Source organism: Zootoca vivipara, chromosome 5 (genome assembly GCF_963506605.1).
Source record: "Zootoca vivipara chromosome 5, rZooViv1.1, whole genome shotgun sequence".
Lineage (NCBI taxonomy): Eukaryota > Metazoa > Chordata > Lepidosauria > Squamata > Lacertidae > Zootoca > Zootoca vivipara.
In genome coordinates this window covers 54,921,879-54,942,403 of record NC_083280.1, presented here as the reverse complement: position 1 = coordinate 54,942,403, position 20,525 = coordinate 54,921,879, and the positions used below count along the sequence as shown (strand labels likewise).

General features: G+C 40.6%; 1 protein-coding gene across 7 annotated transcripts in view; it reads left to right on the top strand.

Annotated features, from left to right (window-relative positions):
- ATE1 (arginyltransferase 1) overlaps window positions 1-20,525 on the top strand; it is an 85,725-nt gene that overhangs the window by 19,196 nt on the left and 46,004 nt on the right. For 5 of the 7 annotated variants that reach the window (XR_009557604.1, XM_035137432.2, XM_035137431.2 and 2 more), the window contains exons 8-10: window positions 8,187-8,219; window positions 14,754-14,935; window positions 17,099-17,198. Coding sequence is in view for 6 of the 7 variants with exons in the window: in XM_035137432.2 (XP_034993323.2) it covers window positions 8,187-8,219; window positions 14,754-14,935; window positions 17,099-17,198 (315 nt within the window). In the remaining variant the exon portion in view is untranslated. The remainder of the gene's footprint in view (window positions 1-8,186; window positions 8,220-14,753; window positions 14,936-17,098; window positions 17,199-20,525) is intronic. The other 2 variants (XM_035137427.2, XM_060274793.1) reach the window with 1 other exon arrangement.

The window sequence follows — 20,525 nt, the reverse complement described above, 5'->3', positions numbered from 1 at the left end:
TCATGTGCACAATTTGTAGAGTGTGTGTGACAAACCAGATCACATTTGTGTTTATCTTCTAGAGGTTTGCAGCAGCTGTTCTGTCAGGCATCCAAAACACCTTCCCTATTTTCTTACACAATGCATACATGTTTTAATGATTTTTATATTAAGTCACAACCTTTGTAGTTTTTCCTTTCATTGATCTAGGAACTAGAGTTTGAAAGTTGAGTGGATATGAACATGCAGTTTTATATTGCCCACTCTCTTATGAAAAACGATTCTGACAACATACAGAGTTCCTGACAGTTAAACAGGCTGTTAGTCCTTGCTGTGGTGCCTTAATGGAATGGAAATTCCTCTGAATTACCACCCACTGTTGCAAGGACATAAGTGTAACTACATGGTGTTTGGTGCTTTTGCAGTTGAAAGAGATTTTAAATAGTCTTCTGCTCCCTACAAATGTCTGTCTCTGAAACTGGTTCCATAGCAGAAAGGGTATATCGCTCCATAGCAAATGTTGAAGCCCTCTGAATGGTTGATCTGCATTGGTACTAACAGACCCTCACCTATTTTTATTTGCTTTTCAAATTTGATAGTGTTTATATTGACAGCAGCTTGCAGCACTAGCACAGCGTGTCTTCAAGTCATAATGTTGCAACTCACAAGCTGTCTGTGGCTCTTATAAAGTATAGCCGTCAAGCAAAACTGAGGATGACAACAACGACGTCACTTCTCATCTGCATACTCCCCATTTCTTTTTCAGTGGGAAACAGCAACCCCTCAGTGGAAACTTGCCATGGCTTGTGCCTTGGAATAAAAATTCAGGGGGCTAAATAAAAAGCGCAGGACTTTAAATTAACATACACATGCAGCAGATTGGATGGTCTGCATGTGAAAAACTGCCTCCTTTATTATGTCAGGTACCGGTACCTCAAATTTATCAAGTAGTAAGCACTTTTTGTTTACGCAAGCATCTTCTTTCTACCTGATGTAGAGGTCTCTGTAATTTTTTAAATTTTAATGTTCAACTGCTAGCAGCAATTCCATTACAATTACTTAACTATTTTTGTCTCTCTTCTTCCTTAACACAGTATCAGGAATACCAAGTGTGCCCATATGGATTACACTTCCTTTATTATATAGTGTAAAGGTAAAGGTGGTGGTATTTTTCTTAGAAGTCTTTAATGTCAGATTCTCAGGACTAAAGTTATGCCGCCACTAGTACTAACAAGTTTATATCTGATTAAGAAGTTTAAAGTAAACAAAATATATTTCCATGTTCTGTCACTGCCTTTGATAATAGGGTTGCTATTTTGAGGCTGCCCTACGCAGCTTCCATAATGCTCTTTTTGTCAAAACTCATGTTTGGCAATTAAGTCCCTTTATGGTATTCTGAAGAAACGGTTTACATCTTCAGGGTAACCAAAACAAACCAAGTGGCAATTACACCAGTCAGAAAACATTTCCATACATGATCATAAGTCTGACAGTAGTTCTCTCAAATAGCCATAGTTAACAATTTTATGCTGTTTAGCCTTACTGAAGCAAGCATTCTACTCTGCTACATTTGGCGTATTTTATAATGACAAGTTTATAGGAAAAAAACAGTGTGTTGCTCAGTTTCCACTGCAAAGCTGGACTACCTTCTTACCTTAGGCTTAGTAAAATATTTGTTTTGGAAGAAAGTTTATTTAAAGACTTACAAAATATTCACTGTCTAAAAAGCTGCATGCAATAATGTTGCTGGAGGTGGGGGAAAGCTGCAGTGCCTCCCCAAAATGACAACATGGAGGCCGAAGCACGTGGAAGGTAAAGAACGCGGGTTTGTATCTAAACAAGTTATGCTTGAAGTAAAAGGTAAAGGTAAAGGGACCCCTGACCATTAGGTCCAGTCGTGACCGACTCTGGGGTTGCGCGCTCATCTCGCATTATTGGCCGAGGGAGCCGGCATATAGCTTCCAGGTCATGTGGCCAGCATGACAAAGCCGCTTCTGGCAAACCAGAGCAGCACATGGAAACGCCGTTTACCTTCCCGCTGTAGCGGTTCCTATTTATCTACTTGCATTTTGACGTGCTTTCGAACTGCTAGGTTGGCAGGAGCTGGGACCAAGCAACGGGAGCTCAACCCGTCACAGGGATTCGAACCGCTGACCTTCTGATCAGCAAGCCCTAGGCTCAGTGGTTTAACCACAGCGCCACCTGGGTCCCTCAATGCTTGAAGTACACCCATATAAATGAATGGGCCTAAGTTAGTCATCTCCATTAACCTCAGTAGGTCTACCGTAATCACGGGTGGTTCAATACATGATGTGCTACAGTTCATACTGGATCAGGCCCAAGGATCATCTAGTCCAGGGGTCAGCAAACTTTTTCAGCAGGGAGGTGGTCCACTGTCCCCCAGACCTTGGGAGGGACAACAACTATATTTTGGAGGAAAAAAAATGAATGAATTCCTATGCCCCACAAATAACCCAGAGATGCATTTTAAATAAAAACACACTTTCTACTTATGCAAAAACACCAGGCAGGCCCCACAAATAACCCAGAGATGCATTTTAAATAAAAGGACACATTCTACTCATGTAAAAACACACTAATTCCTGGAACGTCTGCAGGCCAGAATTAGAAGGCGATTGGGCCGGATCCGGCCCCTGGCCTTAGTTTGCCTACCCATGATGTAGTCTCACAGTGGCCAGTCAGATGCCTATGGGCAGCCTGCAAGCAGGACTTGAGTGCAACATTTGTGATTCCCAGCAACTGGTATTCAGAGGCATACTATACTGCCTGTGACAGTGGAGGTAGAACATAACCATTGTGGCTAGTAGCTGATCTGTTTAAAAACAATATTTTGCCTTTGCCCACAATCCCTTTCCAGCTTGAAATATAAATATTTGGAAGAAATCTGCATCTTCACTTCTTTTGCTTACTTATTGATACACTAGAGCACAGTGTGTGATTCAACTAGGTCTCAGAGAAAATGATGCTTCTTGAATAGGAATTGTTGCCCCGTTCTGAAAAGGCTTCATTTGCTATAAGTGGCATACATCACGTACCCAAATCTGACTGGTTGCCCAGAAGAGAATGCGACCGAAAGTGTTTCTCTACTCCTGTTCTGATAGATGGGAGTTTGGTCCGATCTACGGTGCTAAATGTTTTTGCTTTTCTGTGGACTGCCCAGCAATGGCTACAACTCATAACATTCATGTATTCTAAGTTAACTTTAGGTATTTGAAGTAAAATGTTGCAGAACAATCTCTGGAAAGTCAGCAAATGTTTAGAAAATGTTTTGGCATTTGCTGACCAACAAAAAGCTAGAATTCAAATTCTTGAAAGTCTTTCCAGTGTCAAATATGTCTTCCTCTGGTGCCAGATCTTTTAATTAAGGAATTACTGAGGTCTGCATAAAAGCAAAGTAATGCAGATGCTTAGCAATCGGCCTCTTTCTCAAATATGAATAGATCTTTGGAAACTACATTATAACTCTCAAATTCAGAGGTATAATTAGAATAATGAAACCAACAATTTTCCCATGCCTCAATCCTAAAGCTCCAGATTACCCAGTCTTTTGAACACCTTGGTTGTGAATGACTCCGAAAGGCCTAACAATAGACTCCACACTGTTCCCTTGTCTTTGACAAGGGCTTAGGCTTATGGAAGACTCCTTTTTAATTGTCAAAGGGCTTGTCTAAATATTTACCATCCATTTGGAGGTTAATTAGATCTTGCCTTCAGCTACAGGCATACTGCAGCAAGAACAATACCAAAACCAAAATTAGATAGTGCTAGGGAAGGAATCCATATTACCCTTATTTTTAGTTCTTGATTCATTTGAATCTAAATTGTGTGGTGGTGGTGTATTTAAGCATATTGCTTTCTTTTGATGAAATAGTCAACTGTACTTCATGGCTCTCCAGTTGACACAAGTTTTATGGACAAGTTAAAACAGCATCTGGTGGCATGTTAACAAATTGTGACATAAGCATTTATGGATCAGACCACATAGAATAAAAACATTGCTATATAAATACATTTTAAATATTGGCATAAAGGCGTATGCTACCCTAGCAATTTATGGTTATTGGGTGGCGCTGTGGGTTAAACCACTGAGCCTAGGGCTTGCTGATCAGAAGGTCAGGGGTTTGAATCCCTGTGACGGGGTGAGCTCCCGTTGCTCGGTCCCAGCTCCTGCCAACCTAGCAGTTCGAAAGCACGTCAAAATGCAAGTTGATAAATAGGAACCGCTACAGCGGGAAGGTAAACGGCGTTTCCGTGTGCTGCTCTGGTTCGCCAGAAGTGGCTTTGTCATGCTGGCCACATGACATGGAAGCTGTACGCTGGCTCCTTCTGCCAATAAAGTGAGATGAGCGCGCAACCCCAGAGTCGGTCACGACTGGACCTAATGGTCAGGGGTCCCTTTACCTTTACCTTTATGTTCTTAATGCCTGCTTTACTTGATGGTTTCAAGAAATGCAAACTCTTCAGTAGCAACTGATAGTGAGCAATAAACAAGGTTTATCATTTTTTAATTTCATAAAATTTATATACCGCTTGATTGTAGGAACAAAACTCAAAGTGGTTTACAAAAAACACCTTTATTTGCATATAAATCAATCGGTTCAAGAGACCCAAACTTTTGGGCAGCATATTGTCTAAACAATATGCTGGAGGTTGTGGATCCCAACCTAGTCATACCAGATGTAGACCCATTTATATCAATTGACTTCGACATGACTAGAGTCCCAAAGATTTCATTGGATCTCCTCTAAGTATTACACAGTCTGGATCCAACCCATAGTGTGTGGTAGACACAGAGGGAAAATATATTTTTGGTTTGGGGTTTTAGCACAAGCAGACATTCTTTGGGTTATCCTGTGGTATGAATGGTTTAGTGTATACAAATACTATTTTAAACATTTCAATTTTCTGAAGACGTCTGAATGTTGATGGTGGTCCCATAGAATGAGACCCGTCCTATCCATTACAAGGCTAAAAGGGTAGGGTAAGAATATCAAAACCATGTTTTTCTTGTAATATCAGCATGGGGGTGTGAAATGTTTGTAGAGGAGGATTGATGAGTGGGGGGGGAAGACACACAAATGGTTCCCGTCCCCCCTACTGCTTGATTTTTTTCCTTCATCCAAACTGACTGGAGGGTAGGAGAATCCTGAAAGGAAAGGTTGCAGGGAAGAACGTGTGTGTGTGTGTGTGTGTGTGTGTGTGTGTGTGTGTGTGTGTTAACCAACCCCATACGCTTTATTCACTATGATGTTCCTAGTTCCCACCCACACGCTTGTTAACCAGCAAAATTCATGTCTGCCATCATTAGTATGTGTTGAATGATTTATAAGGCACTAATATATAAGGTTGCTTGCTAAACTGTAGTGGGGGGGGGCTCAATGATTTAAAACCAACCTCTTTGTCTAAATTTGCTGTAGGTGTGAAATCAAATTAAAGTGATGTTCAGATACTGGACCCTCTTACAAATTGTTTATTGCTCTTTCTTTTGAATCGTTGCTCAAAATGTCATTCAGCTACCATCTTTGTGTGCTGCTCTTTTGCAGGTGTGCTCAGAGTTATTTGTGGTTCCTCCAGTATAACCTGAAGCTCCAGGCTTTTCTCATTTTTAAAAGGGGCTTTCAAGTGGTTTATGCTTACTAGAGGGGCTCTCGTGTTAGCAATACATTATGTCTTTCCTTTTTCATATGACATTCAAGAAGAAACAGTCACGTTTTGTACTAATGGGACTATGAGAACCGTTCTGCTGGATCAGACCAAGGGCATTTCTGCTCAAGCATTCTAGTCACTCAGTGCCCAACCAGATGTTACTGTGCTGCTGAAATCAATGTATTGGATGCATCCCTGCAGCAGTCACCTTAGATGCCCTATTCAGACATTCTTCACAGATGCACCAAATCCTTTGGAAAACGGTACCCTGCCACTTGACCATTTTGGAGATGCTTGGGGAAATGGGGAAGACTCCCGACTAGTCCTACTCCGCATGGTAATCACCTTGCTGGTCCTGATTCCACAACCTTTGCAGTTGTACACGCATAGGTGCCTCATTTTTTGCTGTTGTTTGGGGGGGAGCAGGGGCAGCAAGGTGTTGAACATTAGGGGTGGTCCGACGACTCCATGCATGCCTTGTATGCGTGGAGAAGGTCACTCCTCAGTATGACCTGACACTGGCACGTGACAAATGAGAATGAACCCGAGCATAAATGGAAATCCATTCACTGAGCCCTGGTTCAGATTGCTTACGGTACTAGCCTTTGGTGCTGGTGGACTGCACCTGCCTTGCCTTCACAATGCATATGTCTGTGGCAGGGCCGGCTCTAGGGGTAGGCTGGGTGGTGCGGGGCGCCAGGTCGGCAGGGGGGGCGCTGCATGGCAAAGCCGCGTGGAAACCACGCTACGGCCGCCCACCAGCCGCGGGAAGAAGCGGGGCGGGGGCACCGGAGCGATCCGGGCGCCAGGGCGCCCGACCCGCTTAAGACGGCCCTGGTCGGTGGAATCCAGCAATGTGCAAGTGAAGTTTTGCTAATGCAACGGAACTTCATCTTCCTCCCCTCCCCCCTGCACACTCACAAATATGTTCCAGTGAGGTCCCCTCAAGCTTCTAGAGCAGACTTTGAGGGGTGCGGAGGTGATGTTCTATTGGCTGGGTGGTAGTTTGGTTGTCCTCACACATAGAGAATGTCAGGTATAACTCTGTGAGCAAGGCTTTCAGGTGGGAAGGTGCTTTTACAGTCGTACCTCGGTTTACCAACCGCTCGGGTTGCAAACAGTTCGGGTTACGAACTCCGCAAACCCGGAAGTGTTTTTGGCGCGTGCGCATTCCGTGCATGAGCAGGAGCGGCGTGCGCGCTTTGCGCATGTGCAGAAATGGCGCTCGGTTTGCGACCTTTTCGGGTTACGAACTGCGACCTGGAACGGATCATGTTCGTAACCCGAGGTACTACTGTACTACGATTTCTTCCCTCTTTTTGAGGTGGAAGTGTGAAGCGCCTGTCCTACAGTAGACCATTTGTGTGATAGGGTTGGGGGAGGGGGGGATGCAACTCTGCCATGCAAAGTTTGACTGACTAAGCCAGAGCAAAACATCAATGGGTTGAAAGATTCCTGCCCTGTGTTTTTGGGAGTTGGAAACTGCAAATATGGGAGAAAATCCCCACTCAGGATAATGTGATGGGGAAATGAATTTTCAGCATTATTAGGCCATAGCTGAGAATCTTGGATCACTTGATGTATGTACGAGATCTAATTACTACCCTGATTCCTAGTTGCCACGACTGTTTCATTAGACCAGGCATCCCCAAACTGCGGCCCTCCAGATGTTTTGGCCTACAACTCCCATGATCCCTAGCTAAGAAGACCAGTGGTCAGGGATGATGGGAATTGTAGTCCAAAACATCTGGAGGGCCAAAGTTTGGGGATGCCTGCATTAGACCATCCTGCAATTTTAAATATCTAGTGGTTCAAATATTCCAGTCCCTAGCTTTATGTTGTTCGTAGTCTTGCCAACTGACTCTTCTCTGAAGAATTTGATAACTTTAATCAGTAACTTCAAATGAGGGCCTACCGTAGTTCATTGTAGAATAGTTAAGGATGCACCAGTTTTCAAACACCAAAGCCCCCCACCCCCAAATAAATTTCCAAGCACTTAAGAAAGCTACTATTCATATCATGGGGCAATTTCACAAAGCAATTATTGCCCTTCTTATTTCAAAGACTTGTTGTGGTTTATAGAAGAGGCAACTTGAACTCATCTGTAAATTTAACCCATTGAATATACCTAGTCAGGCTTCTATTATATATTTTGGAAAGTTTGTCAGTTTGCTATAAATTTGGACACCACTTAAGATATCATAACCAAATTATGCATAATTGTTCCTGAGAACAGAACTTTGTCTGTTTGGATGCAGTTGGGCACTACTTTGAATTAAAATAAAGAACTGCACACTTTTAAAAAATGCAGTAATTTTAACTACTGATTTCAAAATTGCATTGATTTTTGGGGGTTTAGTAGCAATTCACTGCAACTGTGTATCAGGCTGCTAGTTAAGTACAAGTTGAATTCCTAACATATTAGCAATACATCTGTGTTAAAAACCTGATTTATTTGTTTTTCTCTTTGTTATGTTTGTGTGTGTTGTTGCATACTGGACATGTATCCTTGGTGCCCTGGATAAACATCCCAAATGCAGTTCACAAGGTTCCTCTGTGAATCTCCACTTGAGGTAAGAAATCATGTTTTAACTCAAAATATTTACATTTTTAATACAGATTTATAGTTCATCTCATCTGCCTGGTGTCTACCATTACATTTATAATGTAAAACATAACATTCTGCAGTTCCAGTAAATTGGATAATCTGCATCTACAGTATTTGATATTTGTTGTGACTTGTTGAATACTTTGAGTCTCTTGAAAATGCTAAGTGCATTTGCACAAGATTTCTTAATTGAATACTATAGAGGACTAACATATGGTTCTTGAATGAAGATAATATTTAATTAGTGGTTCAGATCACAATTCTGCCACGAAGCTCATTAGGTGATCAGTCAGTTTCTCTCATTCTTACCTCCTTAAAGGTAAAGGGACCCCTGACCATTAGGTCCAGTTGTGACCGACTCTGGGGCTGCAGCACTCATCTCGCGTTATTGGCCGAGGGAGCCGGTGTACAGCTTCCAGGTCTTGTGGCCAGCATAACAAAGCCGCATCTGGCGAACCAGAGCAGCACACGGAAACTCTTACCTCCTTACCTACCTTACCTTGATAAAATAGGGGGGAAACTGCGTGTGCCACCTTGGAATTATTGGAGACAAGGTGGAATACAAATGTAATGAATGAACTTTGTTTTTTGGTTGTTGTTTTTCCCCAAATGATCATGGGGACTTGTCCATAAAAGTGAATTTTGTTGTAAAGGTTAACCTATGCAAGCTAATAAATAAGGCCATGGGTGAGTCTTCACTATGACATCCCCAAAAACTTTTCTGAATCCTGGTATATGTGCATTGAAATCCAGATTTTACACCACGTTATCGATTGCTTCCATTTACCGGATTTTTTTGTTGCTATACCAGTTGCATAATGACTGTATCCATGTCCAGACACTCATACATGTACCTTCCCCATAGTGTGAGGGAAAGAGCATGGCTGTGTTTGCTTCCTTCCTTCCATCCCAGCCACTGCCCACATTTGCGGCAGATGTTCTAAAGCAGGAAGCCTGCTGTCTGCATGTAGGCTCCCCATGTGGTTAGCAGTCAGGGTTCAAATTCACACAGGGAACAGGCTCCCCATTTCAAAATGTCCTCACACAGTGAGGAACACATATGTTTAAACCCCTGAATGAGACCAATGCTAGCCAGTTTTCAGTTGCCGAGTCTGATGTTTTGGCAGTGGGGTGGATGTAGGCAGGGGTGTGGATCCTTTTCCAGCCCACAGGTTCCATTCCCTTGTGAAGTAAGTTGTGGAAGGCCTGGGGAGAGTTCTGAGGGCCGAATAGAGAGACATGGAAGGCCTGCATTCAGCCCCTGAGAGCTCACCCCCCCCCAATGTAGGACATATGCTGGCCCAGTTTGAATGTTAAACAATATGGAGGAGCGTGGACAGGGATAGCCCAACTTCTGTGGCCTATGCTCTGGTAACCACTAAGTTGGATTGCAATGCGCTATACGTGGGGCTGCCCCTGAAGATCGTTCTGAACCTTTAGCTGGTGCAAAATATGATGGCTAGGTTGCTTACCAGGACAATACAAATTCAGCTTATAATGGTGATCTTGACTCGATGGCACTGGCTGCCAATTAGTTTCTGGGCCCAATTCAAAGTGCTGGTGCTGACATGGCTCAGGACTTCAAACACCGCCTCTCCCCATATGAACTGACCCTGCACTTGTCCCCTGAGGTCCTTCTCCATGTCCCCGTCCCTGAGAGGTTTGGAGGATGACAACACGGGAATAGGTCTTTTCTGTGGTAATTCCCCATCTGTGCTCTCCCCAAAGAGGCTTACCTGGCACCATCATTACCTGTCTTTAGGTGCCAGGCAAAAACATTCCTCTCTAGCCAAGCATTCAGCAATTTAATCTATGGCCTGTTATATGTGTGGGGGGGGGCTGTTATTATGATTATTATTTTTATTATACTGTCTATTATTATGATCTGTATTATGCTTTTATTATTATACTCCATAAATTATGTTCTTAATTTTGTACACTGCCCTGGGATTACAGATTGAATGAATACAATTTGCATTTAAGTGCCCATTTTGGTTTGGTTAAATTTTAAATGCCTGATGTTTTTAATAGTTGTGTATGTTTACAAGTTGATTGCGAGTTGCCTAGAGTCTGTCCTGTGTAAGGCAACTTTGTGTCAGGCAACTAAATAAATTTGCATATACATTGAACAACCCAAAAACTGATTAATGGATATTCAATAAAGAAATTTATTGATGTATTTTTCTGACACATGTTTCTTTAAAACTATTAATGGGACATAATAGATTTTTTTAAGCTTAATAACTAAAAGATTTAAATGCAGCAAGCATTATTTCCCTTTTGTTTTTCAAGTATCCACTTGGAATTGCAAATTGATACCTTTTAAAATATCCTATCCCGTGCATGTGGGGCTTCTGAAATGCATTCCTTTCTTGACTCCCTACTTGTTTGGCTTCTTGATCAGATTTAACTTGTCTGATCTCCTTAATTAGCCATAACATGAGAATTTGAAACCCCCATCAGAATTGATAGGATACTTTGCAGATTCTTCCCGCCGCCCCCCCCCCCCCCCCGTTCATGAGTGCCTGGCTAATCCTTACTCACTGATGCAAAATATTAGCACATACTGCTGTTGGATACCTTACAGGGTGGGCAGTTTTTTTAAAGCAGATCGGTATAAGAACACATAGAGCCCCCGTGAGGCTCAGTTTATACATGCCATTAGAAAAACAGGTTTGTATTATATGCTTGACTAATTGTATTTTTTGTGAGGCAGAATTTGTTTGTAGGTTCTCTACACATCCATCCTACCCCAGCATGCTAGAGATGCTTCACCCTACTATTCTGCTACGATGTGCAACTGGACCTAACTGTCAGGGGTCCTTTACCTTTTTTATATAGTGTATCCTATCATCACTAAGCATCTCTCTAGTGTTCCCCTGCAGTTGAGTGGCAAGTAACAGAAAAATATTTGGGCAGATTTAGATGACAAAGGATGAACATATCTTACACTAAAGCCTACTCTGCAAAATATAAACTTGAAATTATCAAAGCAGAATATGTGCTTTGCATTTTCAATTACCATTTTGTGTTTTGAGTTCCTTTGCCTTAAAAAAATTAAAATGAACCTCAAAGGCACCTAAATGTTTTCAACTTTGTTTTTGGTTCTTAAAAACAGATAACCAGGGCTGGTGAATAATTAGAACAGGTTTTAGAGCAGAGGCTTCGGATTACTTCATTTATAACAGCTAAGAGGACTTTGTTTGTTGTAGGTCTTAAAGAGTTAACTACCACATGGGTGTAATGAAATTGTCAGGTTATAGTAATTGCACCAGTAATTTGATATGTTGCTGTTTGAATGAAGCCATGTGTGGAGAGTTTGTTCCTTTTCTCTGCTGAATCTAATCACCCCCACCCAGTTTTACATTTTCCCAACCTGAAGGCTATGAAGGCTAATCGGGATCATTAGACTTAATGGGGAAAGAGCTTTTATCACCTCGTCAAATAAGGCAACCGATTCCCATTATTTGCCTTATTTTGTATGGCTGTATGGATGCTTATGTACACTTTGCTGTAAAAAAAGGAAGGTTAATGCCAAGGATTTTTCCCCCTGCAATGCTTTTTATTGATATTTTGAATCTTGAACTGAATTTTGTTTGGCACCACTTGCACATGTTTTCAATTAGAAGAAGCCAAATAAAAAGTCTTATATATCCAAGGCTATAGGGATTTTTGAAATTCTCCAACTAAAAGCAAACTCCACGTGATCGTTGCAAAGCCTCTTTACCATGTATGTCACAAATAATTTCAAAACAAAAATTAAACTTTATGTGACTGAGTTCTGTTTTTCTTTTGAATTCTCAATAAACTCTTTAGAGACAACTCTCTTGGCAGTAGTAAAGTGGTTTTTCAAAAAAATCTGTTTGATTTTTTCATGTAGAGTCTTTAAATTGTTAAAAGAATAGACGTGTTATTGGAAAGAAAAGTGCAGTCTATATGTAAAGAATAGTCTATTTGTGTTACCAGGGAAGTGACTGTAAAGATTTTCAGCTCTTCTTTATAAGTACCAACTCGTTAAGCAGAAGCAATTGACATGTATCACTGTTGAAGTGATTGATGTTGCTTAACTACTCTAATGGGAGTAAGCTGTGGCTATGCATTGATTTTCTGGGAGAATAAACTAGATTTGTTTGGTTATTTGAAGTTTGTAGTACGTTTTCATCTATAACTACTGAAAAGATTTTGTTTTGTTAAGATAAATGCTAAGATCAGTGGGAGCTATTTCATTACTGAATAGTTACATGCTCTTAAAATGATTCTCTTAAATGCTTGGTTCTCTGACTTTTGCATTCCCTTTCCTCCAGTTCTCTATCCACTTGTACAGATATTATCAGCTGATCCTTTTAACTTCTTTTAACTCCAACCAGTCCTGCTACATAGCCTCAGTTGTGTCTTGTGCCATGGTCTTGGTTTGCCTGCAACCCTCCTGTTACTTCCAGTTTTTATTTATTTGTCCTGAGTACAGGATAAATTTTAAAATAACATCTAAGAAAGTCATAAGATTGTTGTTAGGTGCAAAAAAGGGCATGCTATCAGAATATAGTAGATAATAACAGACAAATAGCTACTGGCTAAAATGGAATAGGGACTCAAGTAGAATTTATAACTAGCTTTTATCTGTAGGAAAAATAGAAAATAACCTCCCGTGTCAATCTCATTGGAAATTATTACAAAGTAATGTCTTCCTGGCATTTGATACCATAGAGGCTGAAGCAAATCTGTCCTACTACATCCTCAGGCTAGTAATATAGATAATACATATGTGGTATATAAAGTATAATGTTCATAGTTTGTATTTCAGTACTTTTAGATTCAGTAGTTATTGAGCTGACTTTGGATGGCTGGCTGTTTCTTGACTCATAAAGTTGAGCTAGACACAACCTTTTTGCAAATGCACACAGCCCCTTCACATGTGCCACAAATAAACCAGGAAGTCTCTAATTAATCAAGTTTTCCATCCCATATGAACCAGAAAACTATGGTTACTACCTTCAAGACAAGCCAGGATTGTAAACCATGGTTTGAAGTTGGTTTAATAAACTGGCTTGTTCAGAAGCTAATAACCACATAGTTTTCTGGCACAAACAGAAAACCCAGCCAGATGGGCGGGGTATAAATAAATAAATAAATAATAATAATAATAATCATCATCATCATCATAAACAAAATTGGAAAGTATTGTACATTAGCCACTACCTAGTTTAATTGTGCTTTTCCACAAGGGGTTTTTTATGTGGTCAAAAGGCTCGTGTGTATCATGGCATATTAAGCTGAGCTATGATGATCCAAATGTGGCCAATGTCTTTGGATTCATTGAAGGTGCTAGCTTCAGCTCAAGTAATTGAATTAATATATTAATAATGCCGTTTTGTAAAGTACTATGTGTTATATAAACAACAGTAATCAAAATGTGAGTTCGTTTTAGTTTTTAAACTCCTATATCCATTGCATCTGTTTTAAATAGCAGAAAAGAAACATGGTTGCTCAGAAGCTAAAAATATTTCAGCCGTGGTTGTTTTTATCATATTGTTCTGCAGAATTATTAAATGAATCCTTTCTAATCCAGTTTTGTTGAAAAGATTCCCGTAAATGCTAAAAGATTGATGTGATGGAGTGAAGGTGAATTAGATTATTGTCTTGGACAAGAAGGGTTTCTTAAGTTGCAAGAGGAGGGGAGGAGTGTGCTTAACATTTATTGATTTATTTCAAACATGTATACCCCATTTTTCCTCCAGAAAGCTTACCTCAAGCAGTTTTAATTTAATGAGCATAATCCAGTTGAATATAGTTTATAGTGCTCCAACAAAGCTTTTGTTTGTGATTTTTTTATAATTTAGGGCTGGTTCCCTATATAAATTTTCTTCACATGCATGCTCTTATCCTCATAATCCTGTGAAAGTATACTTTTCAGTATATCTCTACAGCTAGTTATCCACATATTTTAAAGATGAAGAACCAGTGAGCAGAATCTGTTCTGTTGGATTCTATTTACTCATTTGTTTGTTTATTCATTTTATGGCTAATCAGTTTCAGTGCCACTCATAACTCTGCTAAGAAACGTTAACCCCCTTATTTCCAGGCATGATATTTGAGGCTGGTAGACTTCAATATAAGGAAACCTGCAAGGCAACGAAAGCAAGATTTGGTGGTTGTTAGTTAATAAATATTAACGTAACATGTGAATATGTTGTAAACTGTTTCAGAAATAGCTGCATAGAAATCTCTTGAAATCTCTTAATTCTGCATCTAAAACTTTCAGATTCCCATCTGGCATTTTGTTTGGCTTTGGTTACATGAATGGGGCAGATAGCTAAGAAGGGCCTAATTCACTGAGCAGAGTCTTAATTTTATCTCAGTTTTACATTACTCAGTGCATTTGCTTGTTTGAATTTCAGACGTTATTTTTTTTTAAAATGAATCTCATTGCTAAATAAAATGTTACGGTTTTATAAACTGACTAAATTTTGCAATTGAATTTATGCCAATTTATCTTCTCTAGGCAGAAAATCAACCTAACGGTCCAGATTGTGGCTATGGTTCTTTCCACCAGCAGTATTGGTTTGATGGAAAGATAATTGCTGTGGGTGTCATTGACATCCTTCCAAAGTCTGTGTCATCTGTGTATCTCTACTATGATCCTGATTATTCTTCCCTATCTTTAGGCGTGTACTCTGCATTAAGGTAAGGAAGTATTTTTTTTTTCCAAATATGTAGTAGTCATTTGAAGGTCGATTGGCATTTTAAACCATAGAAGGAAAAATGAAAGCCAAAGTCTTACATGAAAGGCCTGCTTAGCTTTATTTTATTTTAATTTTTTTAGAGTAAGAAAAACATTTACTTCATCAGTTCTAATTTAATTGGTCCGAGTATTTAAGTTAGGCTGACTTCAGTGTTTAAAGAAAAGTGTTTAATCTACTTTGGAAGGTTGAAGTGAAATGTGTGGCCAGATCAGCTGTTCTGTTGCTCTTTTGCTTCCCTTTCTTACAGGTCATCATCACTCAGTTTTGTATTCACATAATAACGTTGTGCGTTTGTTTGCATGAAGTACCATGCAGAGAGTGGCTTTGTTTCTTTGTTTTTTCAGTTGGAACTGTGGTGTCAATCCCACACTTTCACATTTGCTTGCCTACAAATGGAATGCTTTTCCCTCACAGGAGTGCTGCCAATAGTGATGTTTTTCGTTTCCTAATCCTTGATAATATGCTGATTTAGCAGTGTTTTGGGTTGCCTGAAGTACTTTCCGTATATATAATAAACTGTAAAGGAGGACTGCAACACCCAACTGCCCCAGCCAGCATGAAGGAAGCTGTAGTTCAGCATTTGGCAGACACACTGGCTGCCCTTGCCTATAGATCAGGCATGGCCAAACTTGGCCCTCCAGCTGTTTTGGGACTACAACTCCCATCATCCCTAGCTTTGCCTACTCATGCTTTAGACCAGGCATCCCCAGACTTCGGCCCTCCAGATGTTTTGGATTACAATTCCCATCTTCCCCGACCACTGGTCCTGTTAGCTAGGGACCATGGGAGTTGTAGGCCAAAACATCTGGAGGGCCGCAGTTTGGGGATGCCTGCTTTAGACGAAAGATGAAGTGATATGTTGTAACTTCTAGTTCTGGAAAGGCAAACAAAAGGACAAAGCTAATATATATTAATAAAGGAATTTATTTTAGTGGTTTTACTCTCCAAATGAAAATTCACGCATAAGTTAACATGCATAATGCTACCTGAAGTCATTAAGGCAAATATTAATGACTGTGAGATCTATGGACTTTGTGCTTTTCAGGTCTTTGTAGATGCTTCTTTGGGATTTATTTATTTGCCTACAATGAGTGGGTTGTCATATTTGCTTGAATAATGGGCACATTGGCTACCCTTGTATATATCTTGTGTCATTCAGGCAGACTTACTTAAACTTCTGTTTTAGTAGTCTCTGTCTTTTTTCCCTTAGCAGTTAGAATGCCCCCCCCCCAACAAAAAATCTAGGATACCACAGTGGCTCAGCCAGTACCTGCAAGAGGAATTGCAGACCATTAGCAGCAGACCATTTTTAGTCCTCATCAGCCACCTACTTTGTTGAAACACTTCAAACAAAAGCTGAGGCTGGAAGGCCAAGTAGGAGTACTGCTGGCTAGAACAGAATGAGGAGAAATTGGCAGTTGTGCATTCTTCACACACATCACTTTGAGTGTTGTCCCAAGTTAGTTGAAAGCAACTGTCTCCAAGTGATGTAAAGCCGGAGAACCACCGCTTGCCTCTTGCTGGCTCAAGACTGAATAAGGAGAAAGCTAAAATACTGTAATTTTTCTTTCAAATAAATAAATGGGACAAGCACAGAAGACAGCACTCGCCAAATATGGAAAATAGCACTTGCTGCATATTTGCATGTAAATTACTAAAACTCACTGCAAGCTTCCTGAAACTTGTTGATTTTAAAATTCTCTGAAGTCTGCATGTACTGTACTGTCTTAGCCCGCTGAATACAATGACTGGGCCAGACTTCTATAGAACATCAGTGCATGAATATTAATAGGAAACCTGTTAAAAGGGTGCCTTTAATCACTGGCAATTTGAATTTCAGATTAGCTTCTTGGCAGGACAAAATGCAAAATTGGCTTTCTTAAGTAGAAGAGTTTGTGGTTTTGTTGGGTTCTTATACGGAACTGTCTCTGCATTTATTATTCCCATTCTTTACTTAAATGTAATCATCCCTTTAACATAGGCCAAAATTTAGGTCATTCCATTTTATTTCACGTTTGCTGTATTATAAGAGCTCCTTGCATCTGTGAACACATCTATCTGGTATTATCTTTTTATCCATTCAGAATGATTGCTTCTTTTACAGGGAAATTGCTTTTACTAGGCAACTTCATGAAAAGGCCTCTGACCTATGCTATTACTACATGGGGTTTTACATTCATTCATGCCCTAAAATGAGATATAAGGTAAGGCTAAAGTTACTTTATTAGTGCATCTGAATTCATTCTGGTGTTTGATGTGACTGTTCTGTATGACTTCTCCCTGCTTTGGCTTGGCCAAAATGGAGCTGGCTTCTGTTCAGTTTTCTTTCAAGTGTCTAGAGTATTTTATAATATTACCTGCATAACATTTACTGGCTGGTATCCAATGAATTTGGCAACTAGTTCTACATGCCAAGAAGATTATGGGCTAGCTAGGGTTTCACAAACAGTTGCCCCCATGCCACATTGCAAACCACACTTAAAACTGAGAGGACTTTCAAAGCAGCTTGCGACTTTGGGCAAAGATCTTCTGTTCAAAGGAAAGAAAACCAGAAATTCCACTGGGTATGCCAAAACCCTTGGGCATCCCTAAAGTAATTCTTTGGATACCAGCCATTTTGTTCAATGTTGGTAAAAAAATAACTTATTTAGTATGTTTTTAATCATTTCAAATCATATAGTTTGATGGATTTCTGTATTTTAATGTTTTGTTGGAAGCCGCCCAGAGTGGCTGGGGGAACCCGGCCAGATGGGCGGGGTATAAATAATAAATTATTATTATTATAAATTATTATATAACGTCTACTCTATAGAATATCTCTGGCTTTTGTTAAACTCCTTACAGTTCGGTTTCTTTAATTAGTTCGCTGTAAAGAAATAGATGAACCACCATACCAATAAAAAAATTCCTTCCAGTAGCACCTTAGAGACTGACTAAGTTTGTCATTGGTATGAGCTTTCGTGTGCATGCACACTTCTTCACATGACAAACTTAGTTGGTCTCTAAGGTGCTACTGGAAGGAATTTTTTAATTTTGTTTCGACTACAGCAGACCAACATGGCTACCTATCTGTAACTAGCACCAGACCAACAAGGCTACCTACCTGTAACTAGTCATCAGATGACTAGGTATGGAGCTAACTTATTGGCTCAAACAATGTTTAGAAGAAAAATGTAAAGAATTAATACCAAATACATATTTTGTGTTTGATTACTAGGTATATGTCACCATATAAGGGAATGTGTTAATTGAGGATGTCTTGTTCTCTGGGTTATGGCTTGGAGTTCCCATTTTTTTAAATAAAAAAGGGGGGGTTGGAAATCTCACATTCTAACAATGCTTATGTGCACGCACTCTGCTCAGTAGAATTTGCTCTCCAGTAAATGATTTTTTTAAATGATTGCAGTCCAGATGTTCAAACTATCTGCAAATATAGGTATGGAAATCTGTATATAGATTTGTATATAACAGAATATCAAGCATACAGTAAAAAAAATAGGCCACAGAATTGGAGACAAGGTCGCTAAGATATTTTTGCAAAGCACGGAGGGGTCAGCTCAACAGAGGAATGTATGCATCACATGCATTAAACCAGGGGTCAGCAACCTTTTTCAGCCAGACCATGTGGTGGGCCGGACTTTTTTTTTTTTGCCGGGGGGGGGGGGGGATGAACAAATTCCTATTCACCACAAATAACCCAGAGATGCATTTTAAATAAAAGCACACATTCTACTCATGTAAAAACACACTGATTCCCGGACCATCCGCAGGCCGGATTGAAAAGGCGATTGGGCCGCATCCGGCCCACGGGCCTTAGGTTGCCTACCCCTACATTAAACCCTGATTTTGCACTTCCAAGGATCACCTCTGGCATGGGAAAGATCTCTTATCCTGAGTTGTGTGGCCAATCTGCATGGGCAATATTCCGCTGGAAGGTTTGTTGGCCTGAATTGGTATGAGAGGCTTCTAACAGCCTGATAAAGAGGCTTCTGGGGCATCTTTCCATTTTGCTCCTTCAAAAGTATTTATTGGGCCAGAAGTAATGCCTCCAGCGCTGCTTTTTCCCTTTTTCTGGACAACAGTGCTTCCTGAGTAATTCACTTCGGGAACAGAGCTGCTTTGGTAGAAACAACAAACAAACAAACCAGAACACAAGAAGTGGCTCCCAAGTTGGCAGGTGCCGTTCCCAGTGTTGAAAGACTGAGGTGTCTCAGGCTTTCCCTTTTGTAACATCCTTTTCTTTTGCAGTGTAAAAAGTTTATTCCAGTTTCAGCCTGCACAGGACTTAAATACTCCCTCGCTATTGCCATGTTAATGATGACATTACTGCCCACTGCAGCCATTCCTAGACTTTCAAGGTGCTTCATTAAAAGAAATAAATGTACGTGTTGCAAATTTACATAGAGAAACCAGGCTTTTTAAACACACTCCTGCTATCAGCTACCTAATAGCATTCAAATTATGTTGTTCACCTTGCCATTGTTTTTAGGAACACACACTGGAAACAGTTTGCAGCATGGAATGGTTCTAAATTTTTTTTAAAAAAAAACATGAAATGGTGCCTTTCTGCTTAACTGGCTTCTCCATGGTGCACAGTGCTGCTGGTTACTGAGGTGGGAAGTCGGGAGGCAGCAGAGAGAGCAATGCAGTGTGGGCTCAGCAGCACCAATGTGACACTTCTGCTTATGTGCCCAAGCTGAACTCCTTGCCTCAGTAACCAGCACTGATGTGCAGTGTTGGGAAGCTAGGTAAGCAGTGCAGACCTGCCTCTGCTTGCGCTCTCTGTCTCTGTTCTCTAGATTCTAGAAGGAATTGGAAGATATGAATGTTCAAGGGAGATTTGCCAAGAATACTTGTGCTTAAGAATCAAAAGATGTACTGAGAGACTGCTTGGTTTGAGAGAGTGTGTGCATTTGATAAGTGCCTGATCAAGATATTTTGCTGCCTGAAGCATCAACTCTAAATGCATTTACAGATTTAATTGTATACAGTCGACCCTCAGGTTGCAAATGTGATCCATGCAGGAGGCACGTTCGCAACCCGCAGTGTTTGCAACCCGTAGTGCTGCGCATGCGTGGGTCGCGACTAGACGCTTCTTCACATGTGCAAAGCGCGATTTAGTGATTATGTGCATGCACGGGCGCCGAAAACCCAGAAGTAACCCGTTCCGGTACTTTCGGGTTTGGCGCGGGACGCAACCTGAAAAGACGTGGACGCAACATGAGGTATGACTGTACATCATAATTCTACACCATCATGTTGAACTCCAATTCCTCTCCCAGTCCAGTGGTCCATATATTGCTGTTACACGGCATGCTACCCAAAGCACTGATCTTGCCACTTGCTCTTTTCATTTGCATGTCAAGCAAGGGAATTGAACCCCAAGTCTGCCTCTTCTTCACATTTGCTGGCTAAAGCATCCTGCTGTGCCTTCATTTTATGATAGGTCTGGCTCCTGATAAGAAGTAAAATAGCTTCCTCCGTCAGATAGTATCTATGAATGAAGGTAGCAACTATGGTTGCAGTTGTAA